Source organism: Nuphar pumila, chromosome 15 (genome assembly GCF_984573655.1).
Source record: "Nuphar pumila chromosome 15, dmNupPumi1.hap1.1, whole genome shotgun sequence".
In the NCBI taxonomy this organism is placed as follows: Eukaryota; Viridiplantae; Streptophyta; class Magnoliopsida; order Nymphaeales; family Nymphaeaceae; genus Nuphar; species Nuphar pumila.
In genome coordinates this window covers 79082989-79108624 of record NC_143263.1, presented here as the reverse complement: position 1 = coordinate 79108624, position 25636 = coordinate 79082989, and the positions used below count along the sequence as shown (strand labels likewise).

Below are 25636 nucleotides of genomic sequence, written 5' to 3'. Positions count from 1 at the left end.
TTATCCAATATATGCACCAACTCAAACGTGTCTTGTGTTTCTATCACCGATAGAACCATTTTTAAAATTGAAAGTATAGGAACTTTGGATTCTAAAAATATTCAATTTTTTTTGTTCTGAAAGTTAGAGTCGTTCCCAAACTAAATTTAAACATTTTTTCGGTCTTTGAAATTTGCTGACCGGGTGTGAAATATCTTTTTTATCTAAAAATTGCTTTGTGCAGGATCTTTGGTCCAGGAAGCGGATTAGGCAAGGTCATAGGAAGGGAGATCTTTACTTTATAGACTCATTGTCTCTCCCTTTAAAATTTTTTTGTAACCATGTCCAAGATAAAGGAATTGAAACTTGCATAAAAGATTTGGACATCCAAGCTATTCTAAAATGTATCATTTTCCTTTTGAAAAGAAATTTTGTAATAAAAAAGATATGACTTGCAAAGATTATATCCTTGAAAAAATGAAATCTATCCCATTTTCAAATAGAACCTTTGTTTTCACAAGACATTTTGAATTGATGCACTCAGATGAATGTGGCCCTTCCTCGGTCATATCTAACGGTGCTTACTCATATTATGTTACTTTTGTAGACGACTTTACTAGATATGTGTGGATTTATTTTTTTAATTTTAAATCGAAAGTCTTCTCTTTCTTTAAAGAATTTCACATGAAAGTTAAAAATCAATTTCAAAGCAATATATCGACTCTTAGATTAGATTCGGGTGGATAATACATATCAAATAAATTTCAAAACTATTTAAAGCAAAATAGGATTTGCCATAAAACATTCTGCCCTAAAAGCCCTCAACAAAATGGACTAGCAGAAAGAAAACATAAGCATATAATAGAAACCGCTAGAACTCTACTTATTTCAAAAAATATTCTCAAAAGTTTTTGGGCCAAAACCGTTTTAACTTCCACTTATTTGATTAATAGAATGCCATCATACATCTTGAAAAATGTTTTCCCTTATGAAAAACTTCTCAAAATGACATCCAATTTTAATCGTCTACGAGTTTTTTGTTGTAAATGTTTTGTGCTATTACACAAAATAGATAAGTTATCTGCAAAAGCAATTGAATGTGTGTTCATTGGATATAGTAAAAATCAAAAAAGATATAATGCTTTGATTCCAAAAATAATAAACTTTATGTTTATAAAGATGTGACATTCTTAGAGGACGAAAATGGTTTTGAAGAGAATGATAAGAAAGAGAAAATAGACTATATGTTTTTGCATCTCTCCAAGAGAAGATTTACATACTCATGATAATTCTTCCAATCATCATAAAATTATATATGATAACAACCATTAATACCCTAATATTGAGACATCACCGAGTAGTGATGGCACCATTAATAGTTCTCCTAAGAATATTCAAGTTTATACCTGGCGTGAGCAAAATAATCCTACTAGTGAAAATTTTTCTCAATATGGTGAGCCTATAGAAGAAACTTTACTTAGAAGATCTAGCAAAGTGTCCATTCCACCAAATAGGTTTGTCTCTCATGAAACATTATCTCCTAATTATAAGACTTGCCTAATAGCATTACATTCACACCATGAGCCTTCACATTATAATGAAGATAAAAATGTTCCTCATTGGATTGAAGCTATGAACATAGAACTAGATGCCCTTAAGAAAGCAAAAACTTGAGAAATAGTTATATTACCTTTAAACAAGAAAACAATTTGATGTATATGGGTTTTTAAGGTCAAAACCAAAAGCAATGGAACTCTAAAAAGATATAAAGCTAGGTTAGTAGCTAAAGGATACTCTCAAGAGTATGAAATTGACTATGAGGAAACCTTTGCACCCATAGCTAGAATGACTAGTGTTAGGACTCTAATTGCCATTGCCTCAACTAAAAAATGTTTTATATATCAATTAGATGTTAAAAAATGTCTTTCTTAATGGAGAACTAAATGAAGAAGCCTATATGGATCCTCCGCCAGGATTTGATATTGAAAAAAAAAATCTTTTAAAGGCTTTGTATGGTCTTAAACAAACTCCTAAGACATGATATGATAGATTCAGTAATATTATGATTAATTTGGATTTTTATTCCTGCTACACTGACACTACTCTTTTTGTCAAAAGTACAGGTACCAACATTATTATCCTTCTACTTTACGTAGATGATATGATAATAACAGGAAATGACAAACAAGGAGTTAGTCATGTTAAAAATGTTTTAAATGAAATTTTTGATATGTCTAACTTAGGATTTTTAAGATATTTTTTAAGAATTGAAGTTGTATATTCCCCTAGATGTTATATCATTTTTCAAATGAAACTTGTTGCAGATATATGTTTTGAATATGAAATTTCAGATGATAAAAAAGTGAAAACTCTTGAAGTGTTGAATGCTAAATTAAGACTTGAAGATGAGACTCTTCTTGAATATCTCACACCTTACAAATAGCTAATTGGGTTTCTCATTTATTTGTCTATCACCAGACCAGATATATCACATGCAGTTCACTCTGCCAATCAATTTCAACATGCTCTAAGAATTGTGCATATGAGTGTTGTACTAGGAATCGATATAGGGCTCTTTCTATCCTCATCTTTAGATTTACTTGCTTATAATGATGCTGATTGGGGAGAAAATTTCAATGATAGAATTGCAACTACTAGTTTTTGTGTTTTTTTAAGAGATTCACTGATTGCCTGGAAATGCAAGATGCAACAGAAGATTTCATTGTCCTCTACTAAAGCCGAATACAGAGCTATGACAACGACAACTATGGAACTTGTATGGTTAAAAAATCTTCTCAGAGATATGGGTATCGACATTTACAAACCTTCCAAGATTTGTTGTGATAATAAAAATACGATTTACATTGTTAGCAACCACACCTTCTACGAGCTTACCAATCACATCGAGATAGACTGTCATTATGTTCGTGATGAATTTTTGAGAGGAACTATTGAGTTGCATTTTGTCACTTCATAATTCTAGCGTGCATACTTCTTTACTAAAGCTTGTGCTGCTCTACGTTTTTTGTTTTTGCTGAACAAACTTTTGATGTTTTCACCGTAAGTTTGAGCGGGGTGTTAAAATTTTATATATATATATATATATATATATATATATATATATATATATATATATATATATATATAATTTCTCTTTTTGCTTCAAAGGTATTTTGGTCTTTTCCCCTTGTAATAAACTTTGTCCACTAGGGACAACCCTTTTTTTATTTTTTTACTTTTTATTTTTCTTTTTGTCTTTTAACCAAAGACTAGGGGCTCTTTGGTCATTGGACCAAAGAGTTGTTGGAGCTGCCCAACAGTCATATTTATGACCGTTGGGAGCTCCAACGACTCTTTGGAGCTCCCAACGGCCTCCCGTTTATGTGCTCTATTGTGTATAAATAGGGGTAAAACCCCACTTGTTCTTTCAATGCTTATGTTAAGCATTTGATCAATAAAGGTTGATATTTTTTAGATTCTTGTGTATTTCTTTTTTGCCTCATTGACTTTTTATTGTCCCATAGTGGACTTGTGCATGTGCACTTGTATGATTGTGATCTTGTAAGGCCTTAGTTGAAAGTGTTTCATGCCTCCCCATATTTCATTACAAAAACTGTGAGAGAAAGAAGAATCCTAATGGTTCTAAAAAAGAGGTAAATACCCCTAATCTAAAGTTGAAAGAAAAATAGCAACATTATAACCCTAAAGGTTTCTTATGTCATTTTTGTACATTTTATAAAATGAATTTTGCACTAGACTACCTGCATCAACTTTAATAGGAATGAGACGCATGTGTGCATGCATGCTCATACACGCACCTCAACAGGAATAAGATACATGTGACGTGTGATCTCACACACAACCCAATTGTTCAGGTTTGACCTGATTCCAACCTAATAATCGGACTTGGGGCCACCGAGGTGGATGAGATAAGTTAATTGGGTTGGGTCAGTCTGTAGATCGTGTACCATGTTTTTTGACTGATTATAAACCACATGAAGTTGGCCAAACCTGACTAATTGACAGTCTTACTACTACAAGCCTTGAACCCTTAAATAGACTGGAAGTTAAAAACAACAAAAGTAAAACAAACAAGATGAAAGAGAATTGCATTCAGTAAGTTCTGCCACAAGTAAAAAGGAACACCACCAAAGGCAAATGACAACCATGAACTTTCCAAATGTTCTTCAATTATGATAATAAAGCAGCAGTTACCTCATTAATAAGGGCAATATGCAGTAACTTAAAGCCAAGGTTACCGAAAACACTATAGGACTCGGGAAAGCGTGCTTCCCTGAAATGCGTTTTGAAAGTGCGAAATGTGTTGCTTCCGAAATGTGTGGGGAAGCGACGACCCTTTTAAATGGGAAGTGTGCTTTCCATTATGGGGAAGAGTGCTTCTCATTTTGCTTCCCACTTGCTTCTCACTCGCTTCCCAATATCAGAACAAATTTGGAGCCTTTAACAAATTTTTTTGACCAATATTGGGAAAACTTGATTCCTATTTGTTTCCTCTTCGCTTTCGGTTCGCTTCCCTTCTCACTTCTGAGACGATTCACGGTTCGCTTCTAAGTCGTCTCGCGCTTCCTGCTTCCTAAAAATTTAGAAGTACCTCGCTTCCCGCTTCCGCTTCCCAAATCGCTTCTCGTTCCCGCTTCCTCGACCGACAACTCTGCTTAACACACCAAAGGCAGTCATGACTTTATAACTGTGAAGCTGATACGACAATGTTAATCCAGATAACTGAAATAGCAGTATAGTTATTCTGACTCCCAAGATTGTCTTGTTATAGAATTTATTGTATATATTCATTTTATTTTGGGGTCAAATGAGAAAGCTTGATGATTAGGTTGCAATATCTTAAGCAAGGGGTCTTGGGTTTGAATCCCACAACTTGCCTATAAAAAACAAAAGGGTCATTTTACTTTATTTTGTATGTAGGCATTACAATATTTATGTATCAGATTAGGACATAATATGCTGGTTGCAGTTTGGAGGAGCCTTCAATGCCTCTTGCTTATGGAAAATATTTCAAACTGAGATGGCATGTCAACAGGTTATATCAGAAACATCCTTCCGAGAACTCAGCTGAAGACCAAGTGGAGCAACAACTGTAAGGAAATATGCGGAAAAGCAAAGAGTGCACTAAGCACTTACAACATCCACTAATGAGCAAACAAAAAGGGCTAATACCCAAACCCACAAGAGACAACACAACATAAAAATATAAATGTCTCTTATTGAAAGAGAGAGAGCTCTCAAGAGTGAAGAATACAAGAGGGGTTCACCCCTATTTATACACAAGAGAGGGAGAGGGAGAGGGAGAATGGCCAAGAGGCCTTAAAAGGAGAGCCACCTAGGGGCTCCCCATGTAGTCGTTGGGAGCCCCCAACGGTCACAAATGTGACCGTTGGGAGCCCCATCGACTACATGGTGGGGCCCCTTTTGTGTGAGCAAAAAACATAAAAATAAAAAATATGTTTTACAAAAAATAAAAGGGAAAATAAAAGAGGAAAAACAAGTACCCCTATCGGGTACTTGTGAAATGACTAAAATACCCCTATCGGGTATTACATATATATATATAAATATATATATATATATATGAATTACATGTATTTTAACACCCTCCCTCAAGCTTTACGGGGATATAGCCGAAAGCTTGTTAAGGAGAAACAAAAACCGAGGAGCCGCAAGAGCCTTAGTGAAGAAGTCTGCCAACTGGTATTCTGATGTGACGTAAGGTAGTGCTATGGTTCCTCTTAGGTATTCATCACGAACGTAATGGCAGTCCATCTCAATATGCTTAGTACGCTCATAGAAGGTGTGGTTGCTTGCAATATAGATTGCGCTTTTGTTGTCGCAACACATCTTCGAAGGAGTAGAGATGACAATGCCCATATCACTGAGGAGGCTTCTTAGCCACACAAGTTCCATGGTTGTAGTGGTCATATCACGATATTCTGCTTCCGTCGAGGACAAGGATACTTTATGTTGCTTCTTGCATTTCCAAGAAATCATAGTCACCTAAGAAAACACAAAATCAGGTAGTTGAGACTCGGTCATTGGGATTTCCTCCCCAATCTGCATCAGTATACGCAATTAAATCAAGTGACGAGGCAAAGGAAAGAAAAACTCCCTTAGTTATGGTATTTTTGATATATCTGACGATCCTTAAGACTGCACTCATGTGCACGGTTGTAGGTGCATGTTGAAACTGACTGACGGAGTGGACGGCATGAGCAATGTCTGGCCGTGTGATGGATAAGTAGGTTAGAGACCCAACAAGTTGCCGGTAAGAAGTAGGATCCTCGAGAGGTGTTCCATCTTCCAACCTTAATTTTGCATTGATGACTTCTGGGGTTTCTGTCTTCTTATCATCGGAGATACCAGATTTGGAACAGATGTCAGCAGGAAGTTTCATCTGAGAGAGAATGTACCCTCGAGGAGAGTACGTCACTTCAATTCCTAAAAAATATCTTAAGAAACCAAGGTCAGACATATCAAAAAAAAAATTCAAAACCTTTTTAATATCATTAATGCCTTGCTCATCACTTCCAGTGATGATCATATCATCGACATAAAGTAGTAAAATAACTACTGAAGACCCTGCACTTTTCACAAACAAAGCAGTGTCAGTATAACATGAACGAAAATTCAAACTTGTCATTACATTACTAAATCTATCATGCCAAGCCTTTGGGGCTTGTTTTAAACCATATAATGCCTTTTTAAGTTTGAGAATCTTATTTTTACCAATGCATACTCCTGGTGGGGGATCCATGTAAACTTCTTCATTTAATTCGCCATTTAAAAATGCATTCTTAACATTTAACATCGAGTTTATAGATAGGCCATTTTTTCACTGACGCAATAGCAATAAGAGTCCTAACACTAGTCATTCTAGCAACAGGTGCGAAGGTTTCTTCATAATCTATACCATATTCCTGAGCATATCCTTTAGCAACTAACTGTGCTTTATAACGTTCTAATGAACCATCACTCTTGGTTTTAATTTTGAAGACCCATCTACATCCTATTGATTTCTTCCCAGTGGGTAACGAAGTTATTTCCCAAGTTTTTGCTTTTTCAAGGGCACTAAGCTCTAAGTTCATGGCTTCAACCCATTGGGGAATATCTTTGGCCTCATTATAGTGTGAGGGTTCATGAAATGAATGCAACGCAATTAGACATGCTCTATATCTTGGAGTTAGGGACTCATAGGAAACAAACCTATTAGGAGGATTGGAGATCCGACTGGATCTCCTTAAGGAGGTTTCTTCTATGTTGGATCCTTGAGAGTATTTTTCTAAGGCGCTCATCTGAGTTTGTTGACCACGCCTAACATATGTTTGGATTGGTCTATTATTCTCATCTATAACATTATCAAGAGGAATTTCCTCTAGGTCATTCAAAGACTCATTAGAGATTTCCTCTTCTTGAGGAGTCTCATCTTCTTGAGATAGAAGATCAAACAAAAAAGTATATTCACTTTCGTCAATATCTTTAGTTTTCACAAAACCATTTTCATTTTCCAAAAATGTTACATCTTTGGATACATGGAGTTTGTTATTTTTCAAGTCAAAACATCTAAAACCCTTTTGATTTTCTCCATAACCCAAGAAAACGCATTCAATAGCTTTAGGAGATAATTTGTCTCGTTTATGAGTAAGGACAAAACATTTACATCCAAAAACTCTTAATCTATTGAAGTCGGGTGTTCTTTCAAATAGTTTCTCGTATGGAGATGTATTTTGTAAGGATGAAGATATCATTCTATTTATTAAGTAAGTTGAGGTTAAGGCCGCTTCGGCCCAAAAATTCTTTGGAATTTCTTTGGAAATAAGGAGTGTCCTAGTGGTTTCCATGATGTGTCTATGCTTTCTTTCGGCCAAGCCGTTTTGTTGGGGAGTCCTAGGGCACGATCTTTGATGACAAATTTCATTTACTTCTAAATAGTTTTGAAATTCATTTGATAAATATTCTCCACCCGAATCGGATCTAAGAGTAGAGATATTACTTGAAAATTGATTTTTAACTATCATATGAAATTTTTTGAAAAACTCAAAGACTTCGGATTTCAAATTGAGAAAGTAGATCCATACATACCTAGTGTAGTCATTGATGAAAGTGACGTAATAGGAGTACCCTCCTTTAGACATGACGGTGGAAGGACCCCAAACATCCGAATGGACTAACTTAAAAGGTCTTTTGGACACAAAAGTTCGGTTTGGAAAAGGAGTAGATTTCATTTTGCCAAAAATACAATTTTTGCAAACAAAATGTTTCTCATTACAAAATTTCTTTCCAAATGGAAAGGAGTACATTTTTTAAAAACTTGGATGTCCAAGTCTTTGATGCCAAATATCAATATTTTTATCTTGGACATGGTTACAAAAAGAGTTAGTGGGGAGTTTCAAGTTGCTCATGTAATAGAGATCTCCTCTCCTATGGCCTTGCCCAATCAGCTTCCCGGACCGGAGATCCTGTATAGAGCAATCCTTAGTTGAGAAGAAGATTTTACATCCATGATCACATATTTGAGCAACAGAGAGGAGATTTAAATTAAGTTGAGGTACAACTCTCACGTTTGGCACAAAGAAATCTTTTGAAAAGTTTAAGGTTCCAAAACTTTTTACTTGTAAAGATGTACCATCGGCACTTGAAACATAGGAGTTTTTATAATTATTACATAGATCGGAAAGCTCATTTTCAAAGGGGGTCATATGAAAGGAAGCTCCAGAGTCAAGGATCCAAGACGACATACCTGGAGGAGAGGAGGAAGCTACGGCGGCACCCGAAGTTGATGGAATCTTGAGTAGAGTTTGTAGTGCTTCCGATATTTGAGCAAGAGAAAAAGAGTCATTTCCTTTGATTGCTTCCTCTTTCTTTTGAGTAGCTTCTTCAACGGAAGCAACCTTATTTTTTGGTGCTTCATTCAACTTAGGGCAATTAGGTCTTATATGACCCGGTTCTTTACAATGATGGCAAATGGCTTTTCTATAGTTGTCATTATAGTTATTTTGTCTTCCAAAATGTGGAGGTTTGTAAGTTTTCATATGGTTGCCGGGTTTTGATACGGCCAAGACATCATCTCCTCCTTTAATCATGCCAAGACGGGTTTCTTCTTGGCATATTTCGGCTATGGCATCTTCCAAGGGAAGAGGCTTTGATCTATGTAGGAGGGAGGATCTAACTTGTTCATATTCGGGCCTAAGCCCATGTAAAAATTGGAAAAAGTGTTCTTTTTTCATTTGTTCTCTCCTTAACTCCACATCTATACTAGAAACCCATTTTGGTTCTAGTAAAGATAGCTCATCCCATAGAGGGCCAAGAGTGCTAAAGTAGTCCCTAACACTCATTTCTCCTTGCTTGATAGTCCGGATTTTTTCTTGAAGAAAGAATTGACGAGCAAGGTCTTTTTGGGTAAACATACCTTTCATGAAGAACCATGCTTCATTTGCCATCCGAAATTTGGCAATGTTGGCGCAAATCTTGAGCTCCACATTGTTCATGAACCAAGCAAGAATCTTGGCATGCTTACTTCCCCAATCTTCTATTTTAGATTGGTGATCTTCAATGGCTTTCATGCGGGCATCTCCTTCAAGAGCTTTTTCTTGATCACCTTCCATCTTAGTTAGTTGGAGTTGTGGTTCCGGAATGGTGCCCATGACGTATCCCCAAAGCTTTTTCCCTTATAGGTTGTTTTTCATGGCGGCGGCCCACATCATATAGTTGGAGCCATTGAGCTTGAAGGAGAGATCAATCTTTTGTTCTCCTTCCATAATAATCACTCACAAGAGGATAAAAGAAGAGAGATACAACATGAAAAAAATATAGCTACACAACTAGCTATATTAAGAAGAAGAGCATACACAAGGCTCTGATACTATGTAAGGAAATATGCGGAAAAGCAAAGAGTGCACTAAGCACTTACAACATCCACTAATGAGCAAACAAAAAGGGCTAATACCCAAACTCACAAGAGACAACACAACATAAAAATATAAATGTCTCTTATTGAAAGAGAGAGAGCTCTTAAGAGTGAAGAATACAAGAGGGGTTCACCCTATTTATACACAAGAGAGGGAGAGGGAGAATGGCCAAGAGGCCTTAAAAGGAGAGCCACCTAGGGGCTCCCCATGTAGTCGTTGGGAGCCCCCAACGGTCACAATGTGACCGTTGGGAGCCCCATCGCTACATGGTGGGGCCCCTTTTGTGTGAGCAAAAAACATAAAAATAAAAAATATGTTTTACAAAAAATAAAAGGGAAAATAAAAGAGGAAAAACAAGTACCCCTATCGGGTACTTGTGAAATGACTAAAATACCCCTATCGGGTATTACATATATATATATAAATATATATATATGAATTACATGTATTTTAACAACAACTGCATTAAAAATTTTAAACCAAGCCGTGTGTGCTTGTAAGTATAAAAATCTCCTTCCAAATCGCATTAAAAAATCATTTTTAATATTAAGTTGGGTTAGATGTCATTGCCTAGCAAATGCAAATGCAAATGCAAGTAGAATATGATCATGGTCATATAAGCAACTGGAGTGAAGGTCCCTATAGAGTCTATTTCATACTGACTATACCCCTTGGCCATTGGTAGTGTTTTGTAATGTGCAATCAAATCATTTGATTTTGTTTTTATCTCGTACACCCATCTATAACCATAGCAGTTTATGTAGGAGGAAGAGGTCCAAGATCTTGTGCACGTCACACTGTGCAGCAAATTTCTCCACCATTGCTTGTTTCCATTAATTGGTTTGCTGCCTCTTCATAGATTTAAAAGTGCACTACAGCCCAAAAGCTCATGTTTAGGAGAAAAAGAATCATGATAAACAAATCTAGATGGTGAAAGAGAAACACGAGTAGAACGGCGAAACTGTATGTGGTAGGTAGAATCTGCACTTCTGATGCAGCCTTCAAAGGGCTGTGATAAGAGCAGTGAAGACACGACTCGTAAATGCGCACTCCAGTTCTCATGTAACCTTGATGAAGGCTGGGAAGGCACGACTGTGTATAGTCGGATGCTGGACAGGCTTAAAACAATAAAGCTCACCCAAATGGTGAGTTGGAACTTATTTTATTAGATACCCAATGTCAATGGCAGATTGCTGATAAACAAGTTGAAGAAAAAATGGTAAACAGCGAACTGCAATGGAAACAAGAAAGAATGACAGAGAAAAAAAAAGAAAACCAGGCTGCTCAGAAAAGAACGAAAATAAACTGTAGTGATTCTCCAAAGACTCCCCTCACGCAGCCCTAAGTCGTGCTTTTTAAAGATGATCACTGGATCCGGGTCCGACCCCGGACCCAGACCCGAGAAGGCTTCAATTCGGGACTGGATCGGTGTTGAGCCGGGTCTTCCCTTTTCTGGAGTAGGTGCGCGTTATTTTCCTGCATCGAGTCAACTCACCTGGGGTCGGACCCTGCTGCTGGGTCCGATCGTCCATTCCAACTGGTGGGTCAGGTTCCCTGGCCGTGCCAGGGTCACATGGTATTGGTACTGGTATCGCCTGCTCTGCATCAACTTCTGAATAACTTCTCGAGCTCTGACTATGCTCTAACATGACACCTCTCTATTATTCAATCTAGAAGAGGTGTTTGAATCTCCATGACTATAAGTGTGAATGGACATGGGAGAACATGAAGAAAGAGCTATTCTAATCATATAAACGGTTCAAAAAGGTAACTATCAAACTCATGTTCCTTGTGTTAAATTATGTAAATCAAACTTGTAACTTCGTATATATATATTTTACATATATAAGGTAATACATATACATATATATAATATATGTATATGTATCTACCTATTATATATATAAAATATATATATAATTCTATCTTTAGTCTTAGGGGTAGTTTAGACATTTTACACATATTCTTTTTCGAATATGTCTTGTAATTTCTTTTCCCTTTTTCTTTATTTTTCTTTTTCATTTAATAAATGCCTTTGTACCTACCTTGGGAGGGGCCCAACACACTAGTCGTTGGACCCCTCCAACGGTCACATTTGTGACCGTTGGAGGGGCTCCAACGACTATGTGGAGCCCCTTCCAAGGTCTCCTTTAGCCCTATAAATATGGGCACTCTCTCTTGTATTTCCTTAAGGGTTTTGGGATTATTGCCCAACCTTTTCTTGTTTATGAATCTTATGAGTGCATTTGCACATTTGTGATTTTGTGTTCTTGTGTTTTTGCACAAGTGTTCTAAGTGTGCTTGGTGTGTGTATGTTTACACATTTATTCTCAAGGAATCGATTATAGTATCTTGTTGAAGATATTTGTACATGGTATCAGAGCGAGGTTGAAGAAGAAGGATTGTGATTCGCCTTCACTTGCATTCCTCGAAAAACGTGCCTTCAAGTTTTTTGAAATCGAAGTGGATCATCTTCTTCGGGCAATATTTTAGAAGCTTCTTTTGACAAGAAAGACACGAAAAAGATTTGAGGTACGTATTATTTCTTGTCTTCTTCCTTCCTTAATGGTCGAAAAAGACTCTCATTTCTCTCTTGGGTTTAAGCTTAATGGCTCAAACTATCATGTTTGGGCCGGGAATATGGAAGCCCATATTAAAGGAAAGGGGCTTTGGGGTTACGTTCATGGATCTATACCGGAACCAGAACCCAAAATCACCATCATCGAAGGAGGAGATATTAAGATTCTTGAAGCGGAGGAACGACAAAGGGCTCTTGAATAGTATTCCAAAAAACATGACGATTGGGAAATGAAGAACTTCAAGATCTTATCTTGGTTTTTCTCGTCCGTTGAAACCAAGATAAACGCCAATATCATCAAATTCAAAAAGGCTTCCGAAACATGGGTGTATCTTGAGAAAATGTACACTTCAAGAGATCTATCCCACAAGTACTTCCTCCAAAAGAGAGTCTTGACCCTTCAACAAAATGATATGAGCATTCAGGAGTATTTTGCCGAATTATCCTCTATTTGGGACGAGCTCGCAATTCTTGAACCAAAATGGAGTGGAGAAGCTATTGAATTGAGGCACAAACAACTTGAGGAAGACCGGTTCTTCAACTTTTTAAATGGCCTTAGACCCGAATTTGAACAAGTTCGGTCCTCTCTTTTCTCCGCATTCACATCTCCCGCACTTGAAGATGTTATCACCAAACTAAGTGGTGAAGAAACACGTATGGGGATTAGCAAGAATAATCCTAGCATTTTTATTGTCTCTTCTACTCAAGAGGATGGTGAAATGGTTAATGTCGTGTCAAGACCAGGGAATAACATAAAGACCTATAGACCTCCTCATTTCAAGAACCAAGGTCAAGGAGGAAATGATCGGCATGGCAAAAGAGACTATAGCAAATTGAATTGTTACTTTTGTAAAGAACCAGGACATATCAAACCTATGTGTCCTAAATGGAAGAAATTGATTGCAACGGCTATGGGCTCCCAAGTAGAAGAACGACCTCCATCAAGTGAGCCTCTTTCCCTTCAACAAATCATAGAAGCCTATGTCACATGGGTGTGGGTGCGGGCGCGGGTGCGGGTGCGGGGATTCGGCACTTCCAAAAAACCCGGGTGCGGGGGTGCGGCAGGGGCAAAAATGTAATAAGTAATATATATATATATATATATATAAAGGGGGTTGGGGAATAGGCAGGGTTTTTTTTTTTAACTTTGCAGCTGTCAGCTGCTGTGCGTGAAAAACTTACTTTATGCTAGTCTGTCAGCAGCTGACAGACTAGCATAAAGTTTTTAAAAAAAAAATCGAAGCCCATTTAGGCAATTTTTTTTTAAAAAATGGACATTAATGATCCTGGGTGCGGTCAACGCACCCAGGATCGAGTTGACCGCACCCGGTGTGGCACCCGCACCCGCGTCGAGTCGCGTCGACGCGGGTGCGGCACCCTCCTAGCCGAATCCCTGTGACATAGGTAGAAGCATTACAACCTCTTCTCAAGGGAGCCACTTCTGGAGCCGCTATGTCATCCTCTTCCCCCGGTAAGACATCTTGGCTTTTAGATTCCGGGGCATCCTTTCATATGACCCCTAGCTCTTGCTCTCTTTCAAACCTTTCTAAAAATTCTTTTTCATCCTTTGTCTCAACCATGGACGGAACATCTCTTGAGATTAAAGGAATAGGTAATTTTGAAAGACAAGACTTCTTTATTCCAAAAAATCGTTTTATCCCATAACTTAATTTAAATCTTCTTTCTGTCTCCCAACTCTCGGACCATGGTTGCGATATAAAATTCTCTTCTAATAAATGTTGGATACAGGATCGTCAGTCCGGGAGATTGATTGGGGAAGGCTCTAGAAGAGGAGACCTCTACTACGTAGATTTTCTTCAAGTTCCCAAGAGTCAATTTTGCAACGTCGTTCAAAACAAAGATATTCATGTATGGCATAAGAGATTGGGTCATCCCAATATTGTTAAAATCTCCTATCTACCTTTTGTTAAACATCTTTGTAAAAGTGATTTTCTATGTAATGAATGTATTCTTGGGAAAATGAAATGCTTGCCTTTTTCTCAAAGAACCATGTTTACGACAAAACCATTTGAGATTGTTCATTCCGACGTATGGGGCCCGGCTCCTGTGATGTCAAAAGGAGGTTTTTCATACTATGTAATTTTTGTGGATGACTACACTAGGTTTTGTTGGATCTATTTTCTTAAGCATAAACATGAAGTTTTTTCAACTTTTAAAAGTTTTCATATGATGATTTCAAATCAATTCAATGGATGCCTAAAAATCCTTAGGTCCGACTCTGGAGGAGAATACCTCTCAAATGAATTCAAAAGATATCTTGAAAATTTCGGTATTCTTCACCAAAAATCTTGTCCGAAAACCCCTCAACAAAATGGGTTAGCCGAACGAAAGCACCAACACATCATTGAAACAACTAGGACTTTACTCATTTCACAAAACATTCCAAAGAATCTTTGGGTTGAGGCAGCTCTTACCTCTGTCTATCTCATAAACAGACTTCCATCGAAAAACTTAAACAAAATTTCTCCCTTTGAAAAACTATACGATAAGGAACCTGATTATAGAAGGTTAAGGATCTTTGGGTGTAAATGTTTTTTTCTTACTGATAAGAATGACAAACTTTCGCCTAAAGCCATTCCTTGTGCCTTTCTTGGCTATTCTGAAACCCAAAAGGGTTTTCGTTGTTATGATGTCAAAAGTGATAAACTGTATGTTTCCAGAAATGTGAGTTTTTTGGAAAATCTAAGTGGATTCGAACATAGTGACCCTCATAGTGAAAATATGAATTATTTTTTCTATTTGATTTATTGAATAAAGACGATGATACTAGTGATGATGAGTCGGATCAAGGTAACCCAAATGAATTTGAAACTGAAGAAAACATTTCCTTGCTTCCTTCGTCACATCAACATATTGATGAAGGATTACCTAGAAACCCTATCACCTATACTCATAGAGATCGAAGCAACTTTAGAAGTGCTCTTGACAGATATAATGATGCTAATCCCAGTGCCGCTCAGAATGAAGATATCCCTCGTAGAACCGAAAGAAGTAGAAGACCTCCTTCTAGGTTCATTTCCTATGACTCCTTTTCCCTAGATATAGAGCCTGCCTTAGTGCCATCCACTCTTATATAGAACCTAGAAATTTTGAAGAAGCACGAAAGTGTCCTGAAGGGATTACGGCTATGGATAATGAACTTGAGGCTCTAAGAAAAGCCAAGAGTTGGGAATTTCAAAATCTTCCTAAAGGTAAGAAAACAATAGGGTGCAGATGGGTTTTCAAAGTTAAAACTAAAAGTGATGGATCCCTTGAAAGGTATAAAGCTCGTTTGGTTGCAAAAGGGTATAGTCAGGAATATGGAATTGACTATGAAGAAACTTTTGCTCATGTAGCTCGTATGGTCACTGTCCAATGTCTTATAACTTTTGCTTCTATCAACAAATGGAACATCTATCAAATGGATGTTAAAAATGCCTTTTTTAAATAGCGATTTAAGCGAAGAAGTTTATATGGATGCTCCACCTGGAATGGAGACTCCTAAGGGAAAGGTGCTTCGTCTTCAAAAAGCACTTTATGGTCTAAAACAAGCCCCCAAGGCTTGGTATGATAGGTTTAACTCTGTAATGATTGAAAATGGATTTTCCTCTTGCTTTACTGACACTGCTCTGTTTGTTAAAAAATCTAATGCAGGGATTGTGATTTTACTATTATATGTTGATGACATGCTCATCACCGGGAGTGACTCTAATGGGGTTAAAAGTATAAAATCTATCTTAAAAGATAAATTTGAAATGTTTGATTTGGGTTTTCTAACTTACTTTTTGAGGATTAAAGTAGCATACTCTCTTAGAGGATATTTCTTATCTCAAACTAAGCTTGCTTCTGAGATCATTGACAGGTCAGGTATTACAGATGAGAAGCTTTGTGAAACTCCTGCCGTAGTAGGGGCAAAAATGAAAGTTGATGATGGGGTTCCACTTCTGAATCCTACACCCTACAGACAGCTTGTAGGATCATTGATGTATCTGAGTATTACCAGACCAGATATATCCCATGCAGTCCATACTGCGAGTCAGTTTCAACATGCGCCTACATCAGTCCACATGAGTGTCATCTTACGAGTCGTAAGATACATAAAGGGTACTCTAAATAAGGGAGTTTTTCTGTCATCTTCTTCCGATTTAAAATTAATTGCTTATACTGACTCTGATTGGGAAGGTGACCCAAATAACCGTCACTCCACCACTGGTTTTTGTGCATTCTTAGGTGACTCACTGATTTCATGGAGATGCAAGAAGCAACAAAAGGTGTCACTCTCCTTAACAGAAGCTGAATATCGTGTCATGGCAACTACTACCATGGAGATTGTTTGGATTCATCAACTGCTTGAAGACATGGGAATCATAATAGAAGGGCCCACCAAGTTGTGTTGCGACAAAAAGAGTGCAATCTACATTGCGAAAAACCACGCATTCCATGAGCGGACCAAACACATTGAAATGGACTGTCACTATGTTCGCGAAGCATATCTCCGAGGAGTCATTGATCTTCCTTATGTTACGTCCGAATATCAGTTGGCAGACTTTTTTACCAAAGCCTTGTGCGCTCTACAGTTCAACTTCCTTCTTAGCAAACTATCGGTCATCCTGCCCTAAGTTTGAGGGGGGGTGTTAAATTATGTAAATCAAACTTGTAACTTCGTATATATATATTTTACATATATAAGGTAATACATATACATATATATAATATATGTATATGTATCTACCTATTATATATATAAAATATATATATAATTCTATCTTTAGTCTTAGGGGTAGTTTAGACATTTTACACATATTCTTTTTCGAATATGTCTTGTAATTTCTTTTCCCTTTTTCTTTATTTTTCTTTTTCATTTAATAAATGCCTTTGTACCTACCTTGGGAGGGGCCCAACACACTAGTCGTTGGACCCCTCCAACGGTCACATTTGTGACCGTTGGAGGGGCTCCAACGACTATGTGGAGCCCCTTCCAAGGTCTCCTTTAGCCCTATAAATATGGGCACTCTCTCTTGTATTTCCTTAAGGGTTTTGGGATTATTGCCCAACCTTTTCTTGTTTATGAATCTTATGAGTGCATTTGCACATTTGTGATTTTGTGTTCTTGTGTTTTTGCACAAGTGTTCTAAGTGTGCTTGGTGTGTGTATGTTTACACATTTATTCTCAAGGAATCGATTATAGTATCTTGTTGAAGATATTTGTACATGGTATCAGAGCGAGGTTGAAGAAGAAGGATTGTGATTCGCCTTCACTTGCATTCCTCGAAAAACGTGCCTTCAAGTTTTTTGAAATCGAAGTGGATCATCTTCTTCGGGCAATATTTTAGAAGCTTCTTTTGACAAGAAAGACACGAAAAAGATTTGAGGTACGTATTATTTCTTGTCTTCTTCCTTCCTTAATGGTCGAAAAAGACTCTCATTTCTCTCTTGGGTTTAAGCTTAATGGCTCAAACTATCATGTTTGGGCCGGGAATATGGAAGCCCATATTAAAGGAAAGGGGCTTTGGGGTTACGTTCATGGATCTATACCGGAACCAGAACCCAAAATCACCATCATCGAAGGAGGAGATATTAAGATTCTTGAAGCGGAGGAACGACAAAGGGCTCTTGAATAGTATTCCAAAAAACATGACGATTGGGAAATGAAGAACTTCAAGATCTTATCTTGGTTTTTCTCGTCCGTTGAAACCAAGATAAACGCCAATATCATCAAATTCAAAAAGGCTTCCGAAACATGGGTGTATCTTGAGAAAATGTACACTTCAAGAGATCTATCCCACAAGTACTTCCTCCAAAAGAGAGTCTTGACCCTTCAACAAAATGATATGAGCATTCAGGAGTATTTTGCCGAATTATCCTCTATTTGGGACGAGCTCGCAATTCTTGAACCAAAATGGAGTGGAGAAGCTATTGAATTGAGGCACAAACAACTTGAGGAAGACCGGTTCTTCAACTTTTTAAATGGCCTTAGACCCGAATTTGAACAAGTTCGGTCCTCTCTTTTCTCCGCATTCACATCTCCCGCACTTGAAGATGTTATCACCAAACTAAGTGGTGAAGAAACACGTATGGGGATTAGCAAGAATAATCCTAGCATTTTTATTGTCTCTTCTACTCAAGAGGATGGTGAAATGGTTAATGTCGTGTCAAGACCAGGGAATAACATAAAGACCTATAGACCTCCTCATTTCAAGAACCAAGGTCAAGGAGGAAATGATCGGCATGGCAAAAGAGACTATAGCAAATTGAATTGTTACTTTTGTAAAGAACCAGGACATATCAAACCTATGTGTCCTAAATGGAAGAAATTGATTGCAACGGCTATGGGCTCCCAAGTAGAAGAACGACCTCCATCAAGTGAGCCTCTTTCCCTTCAACAAATCATAGAAGCCTATGTCACATGGGTGTGGGTGCGGGCGCGGGTGCGGGTGCGGGGATTCGGCACTTCCAAAAAACCCGGGTGCGGGGGTGCGGCAGGGGCAAAAATGTAATAAGTAATATATATATATATATATATAAAGGGGGTTGGGGAATAGGCAGGGTTTTTTTTTTTAACTTTGCAGCTGTCAGCTGCTGTGCGTGAAAAACTTACTTTATGCTAGTCTGTCAGCAGCTGACAGACTAGCATAAAGTTTTTAAAAAAAAAATCGAAGCCCATTTAGGCAATTTTTTTTTAAAAAATGGACATTAATGATCCTGGGTGCGGTCAACGCACCCAGGATCGAGTTGACCGCACCCGGTGTGGCACCCGCACCCGCGTCGAGTCGCGTCGACGCGGGTGCGGCACCCTCCTAGCCGAATCCCTGTGACATAGGTAGAAGCATTACAACCTCTTCTCAAGGGAGCCACTTCTGGAGCCGCTATGTCATCCTCTTCCCCCGGTAAGACATCTTGGCTTTTAGATTCCGGGGCATCCTTTCATATGACCCCTAGCTCTTGCTCTCTTTCAAACCTTTCTAAAAATTCTTTTTCATCCTTTGTCTCAACCATGGACGGAACATCTCTTGAGATTAAAGGAATAGGTAATTTTGAAAGACAAGACTTCTTTATTCCAAAAAATCGTTTTATCCCATAACTTAATTTAAATCTTCTTTCTGTCTCCCAACTCTCGGACCATGGTTGCGATATAAAATTCTCTTCTAATAAATGTTGGATACAGGATCGTCAGTCCGGGAGATTGATTGGGGAAGGCTCTAGAAGAGGAGACCTCTACTACGTAGATTTTCTTCAAGTTCCCAAGAGTCAATTTTGCAACGTCGTTCAAAACAAAGATATTCATGTATGGCATAAGAGATTGGGTCATCCCAATATTGTTAAAATCTCCTATCTACCTTTTGTTAAACATCTTTGTAAAAGTGATTTTCTATGTAATGAATGTATTCTTGGGAAAATGAAATGCTTGCCTTTTTCTCAAAGAACCATGTTTACGACAAAACCATTTGAGATTGTTCATTCCGACGTATGGGGCCCGGCTCCTGTGATGTCAAAAGGAGGTTTTTCATACTATGTAATTTTTGTGGATGACTACACTAGGTTTTGTTGGATCTATTTTCTTAAGCATAAACATGAAGTTTTTTCAACTTTTAAAAGTTTTCATATGATGATTTCAAATCAATTCAATGGATGCCTAAAAATCCTTAGGTCCGACTCTGGAGGAGAATACCTCTCAAATGAATTCAAAAGATATCTTGAAAATTTCGGTATTCTTCACCAAAAATCTTGTCCGAAAACCCCTCAACAAAATGGGTTAGCCGAACGAAAGCACCAACACATCATTGAAACAACTAGGACTTTACTCATTTCACAAAACATTCCAAAGAATCTTTGGGTTGAGGCAGCTCTTACCTCTGTCTATCTCATAAACAGACTTCCATCGAAAAACTTAAACAAAATTTCTCCCTTTGAAAAACTATACGATAAGGAACCTGATTATAGAAGGTTAAGGATCTTTGGGTGTAAATGTTTTTTTCTTACTGATAAGAATGACAAACTTTCGCCTAAAGCCATTCCTTGTGCCTTTCTTGGCTATTCTGAAACCCAAAAGGGTTTTCGTTGTTATGATGTCAAAAGTGATAAACTGTATGTTTCCAGAAATGTGAGTTTTTTGGAAAATCTAAGTGGATTCGAACATAGTGACCCTCATAGTGAAAATATGAATTATTTTTTCTATTTGATTTATTGAATAAAGACGATGATACTAGTGATGATGAGTCGGATCAAGGTAACCCAAATGAATTTGAAACTGAAGAAAACATTTCCTTGCTTCCTTCGTCACATCAACATATTGATGAAGGATTACCTAGAAACCCTATCACCTATACTCATAGAGATCGAAGCAACTTTAGAAGTGCTCTTGACAGATATAATGATGCTAATCCCAGTGCCGCTCAGAATGAAGATATCCCTCGTAGAACCGAAAGAAGTAGAAGACCTCCTTCTAGGTTCATTTCCTATGACTCCTTTTCCCTAGATATAGAGCCTGCCTTAGTGCCATCCACTCTTATATAGAACCTAGAAATTTTGAAGAAGCACGAAAGTGTCCTGAAGGGATTACGGCTATGGATAATGAACTTGAGGCTCTAAGAAAAGCCAAGAGTTGGGAATTTCAAAATCTTCCTAAAGGTAAGAAAACAATAGGGTGCAGATGGGTTTTCAAAGTTAAAACTAAAAGTGATGGATCCCTTGAAAGGTATAAAGCTCGTTTGGTTGCAAAAGGGTATAGTCAGGAATATGGAATTGACTATGAAGAAACTTTTGCTCATGTAGCTCGTATGGTCACTGTCCAATGTCTTATAACTTTTGCTTCTATCAACAAATGGAACATCTATCAAATGGATGTTAAAAATGCCTTTTTTAAATAGCGATTTAAGCGAAGAAGTTTATATGGATGCTCCACCTGGAATGGAGACTCCTAAGGGAAAGGTGCTTCGTCTTCAAAAAGCACTTTATGGTCTAAAACAAGCCCCCAAGGCTTGGTATGATAGGTTTAACTCTGTAATGATTGAAAATGGATTTTCCTCTTGCTTTACTGACACTGCTCTGTTTGTTAAAAAATCTAATGCAGGGATTGTGATTTTACTATTATATGTTGATGACATGCTCATCACCGGGAGTGACTCTAATGGGGTTAAAAGTATAAAATCTATCTTAAAAGATAAATTTGAAATGTTTGATTTGGGTTTTCTAACTTACTTTTTGAGGATTAAAGTAGCATACTCTCTTAGAGGATATTTCTTATCTCAAACTAAGCTTGCTTCTGAGATCATTGACAGGTCAGGTATTACAGATGAGAAGCTTTGTGAAACTCCTGCCGTAGTAGGGGCAAAAATGAAAGTTGATGATGGGGTTCCACTTCTGAATCCTACACCCTACAGACAGCTTGTAGGATCATTGATGTATCTGAGTATTACCAGACCAGATATATCCCATGCAGTCCATACTGCGAGTCAGTTTCAACATGCGCCTACATCAGTCCACATGAGTGTCATCTTACGAGTCGTAAGATACATAAAGGGTACTCTAAATAAGGGAGTTTTTCTGTCATCTTCTTCCGATTTAAAATTAATTGCTTATACTGACTCTGATTGGGAAGGTGACCCAAATAACCGTCACTCCACCACTGGTTTTTGTGCATTCTTAGGTGACTCACTGATTTCATGGAGATGCAAGAAGCAACAAAAGGTGTCACTCTCCTTAACAGAAGCTGAATATCGTGTCATGGCAACTACTACCATGGAGATTGTTTGGATTCATCAACTGCTTGAAGACATGGGAATCATAATAGAAGGGCCCACCAAGTTGTGTTGCGACAAAAAGAGTGCAATCTACATTGCGAAAAACCACGCATTCCATGAGCGGACCAAACACATTGAAATGGACTGTCACTATGTTCGCGAAGCATATCTCCGAGGAGTCATTGATCTTCCTTATGTTACGTCCGAATATCAGTTGGCAGACTTTTTTACCAAAGCCTTGTGCGCTCTACAGTTCAACTTCCTTCTTAGCAAACTATCGGTCATCCTGCCCTAAGTTTGAGGGGGGGTGTTAAATTATGTAAATCAAACTTGTAACTTCGTATATATATATTTTACATATATAAGGTAATACATATACATATATATAATATATGTATATGTATCTACCTATTATATATATAAAATATATATATAATTCTATCTTTAGTCTTAGGGGTAGTTTAGACATTTTACACATATTCTTTTTCGAATATGTCTTGTAATTTCTTTTCCCTTTTTCTTTATTTTTCTTTTTCATTTAATAAATGCCTTTGTACCTACCTTGGGAGGGGCCCAACACACTAGTCGTTGGACCCCTCCAACGGTCACAAATGGTCACATTTGTGACCGTTGGAGGGGCTCCAACGACTATGTGGAGCCCCTTCCAAGGTCTCCTTTAGCCCTATAAATATGGGCACTCTCTCTTGTATTTCCTTAAGGGTTTTGGGATTATTGCCCAACCTCTATGTCACATGGGTGCGGGTGCGGGCGCGGGTGCGGGGATTCGGCACTTCCAAAAAAAACGGGTGCGGGGGTGCGGCAGGGGCAAAAATGTAATATATATATATAAAGGGGAGAGAGAAAATCCTTTACGCAAAAAAGGATTTAGAAAGCTCCTGCCAGGAGCTGTCAGCTGCTGACAGCTCCTGCCAGGACTGACAGGAGCTGCCAGGAGCTGCCTTTTCAAATCCGATTTTCTCTGCTGACAGCTCCTGTCAACAGATTTTTTTTTTTTTAAAAAATCGCAGGAGCTGTCAGGAGCTGCCTTTTCAAATCCGATTTTCTCTGCTGACAGCTCCTGTCAGCAGCTGACAGGAGCTGTCAGCAGATTTTTTTTTTAAAAAAAAATTGCAGCCCATCAACAGCTGTCAGCTTATTTTTTTTTTAAAAAAATTCGCAGCCCATTTTAGAGGGCAAATTTTTTTAAAAAAAAAATCCAAAAAAAAGGACCTAAATGATCCTGGGTGCGGTCAACGCACCCAGGATCGGGTTGACCGCACCCGGTGCCGCACCCACACCCGCACCCGCGTCGAGTCGCGTCGACGCGGGTGCGGCACCCTGCTAGCCGAATCCCTGTGACATAGCCCAACCTTTTCTTGTTTATGAATCTTATGAGTGCATTTGCACATTTGTGATTTTGTGTTGTGTTTTTGCACAAGTGTTCTTGGTGTGTGTATGTTTACACATTTATTCTCAAGGAATCGATTATAGTATCTTGTTGAAGATATTTTTACACCTTGCAGACCAAATAACTATGAAAGAAAGATATTAACAAAAAATGACATATCTAGATACATAAAGCTTCATGGTTATGGGATCATAACCTAGAAATCACACTTGAGTCACTTGGATGACATCTTATTCACTTCATTCGAAGGATGCAAAGCAAAGAAAGAGCATCCAAAAACCATAAGGGAAAAAGCAAGCCAGCTGAATGGAAGATGGTTCACCAAATTGAGTTCATTTAAACAAAACAATAGATGGCAACATATTAGCTATTGTCTGAACTACCTCGGCTAAAAAACATGAGGAGCTAAAGAAAGTAGCATAGCTCGCATAGTCTCCACTCTCAATGATATTCCTATTCTTTCATTTTGCAACACCATTTGTTTTGGTGTATATGGGTAAGATATCTGAAGAATCACAAATTTTGATTTAAGGAAATCCTGAAATTAAAAAAACTCCCCACCTAAGTCATGAGCTATTTTGGAAAGCACATAGATTTCTCCCAAATAAACTATGAAGAAGAACACACCATGAACTCACTATCAAAAGATTGTGAAGAAGATACAACTTATCAAAGCTTGTTGCCTTATTCACCATCTATAGTGTTTTCCACCACAAGAATTTCCGTATGAGTATATTTCATCTTGATGCACTAAATCAATCCCAAACAAGAAAAGCATTTACAATATGCAACCTGTAAACTTACGTCATTTGCTTTTAAAACTTAATATATTTATTACTCTGTCAAAGAGAGGATTATATAAGACAAACCCTAGTCTCATTTTAATAGGAAGTTTGAGAAACGGCATTCTCTGTCAAAATTAATCAAATCAATAGCATTAAAGAAAGAAAAAACATGTACATGTTCAAACATGATTCATAACAAGTGGTAGAGTAAAATGGTTCGGAGAGTATTATGGGAAATACATCATATATTACTTATCATAATGAACTTATTATAACATGATAGCTATCTTATGTTCTTCCTGATATACACAATCTTCTATGTAAAATGACTGAAATATACAAAGATTTTGAGTAAGCAGTTTGATATAATTTAAATCTATGATCTGCTACTGCCTATGTATAACATATTTACATATATAGAAGAGTATCAACATAACAAGTTTAAGATCAACTCCAGGCAAAACCATCAGGGAGAATTAAAAAAGGCTTGTATGCAAGAACAGAGGGACACCACTTTGTGGAGTCCACTTTACTAGAAAATTAGAATATAAACACATTTGTACATGCATATACATACTGCAGTAGCTCATATGTCAGTATTCATGAAGAAGTTCTTGTTTTTCTGGGGGGAGGGGGGACCTGTGCTTCAGCCAGACAAATGAGGCTCATGATGGAAGACATCGATATAGTGACCTCTGGGGGTCTTTCCAGAGGAAGAAAAGGCTGCAAAGCAGGGAGTACATCCTGTGCCAAATAGTTGTAAACTCCAGCAGCCTTCCTGAAAAGGGCAGCAGACTGTACAAGATCTGCAAAAGCAATTCATATGTAAACATTACCATAGAAAACAATGAGCTACAACAACAATATGAATCTGTATGCTGAGCACCAACCATCTGGTAGAAGTTCAAGGGCTCTTTCCCGTAGAAGTGCACCATAAAGGAAAAGGATCATCCCAAGTTCGAACCTAAGATTATTGATCTGAAAGAATTTAGGCCCCATAAGATTGAAGATCGAAGATGCACTAAGTGCACTAGTCCACTGTAATTTAAGATCTGATGTCCATTGACGCATCCGGGGGTTGTTCCCAACCAAGTCAACATGCATTATTAAGTTCTCCAACAAAGGTAAATACCGTTCCAACCTTTGCAGATCCTGATTAGAACATCCAGATGAGGAACTGGACTCATTAACAAGAAAAAAAAACTTAGAAC

General features: G+C 37.7%; 1 protein-coding gene across 1 annotated transcript in view; it reads right to left on the bottom strand.

Annotated features, from left to right (window-relative positions):
* LOC149815710 (uncharacterized) overlaps positions 1-25636 on the bottom strand; it is a 34144-nt gene that overhangs the window by 6549 nt on the left and 1959 nt on the right. The window contains exons 3-4 of the mRNA XM_089989642.1: positions 25316-25577; positions 25065-25231 (exon numbers count right to left, since the gene is read on the bottom strand). Of these exons, the coding sequence (XP_089845768.1) occupies positions 25065-25231; positions 25316-25577 (429 nt within the window). The remainder of the gene's footprint in view (positions 1-25064; positions 25232-25315; positions 25578-25636) is intronic.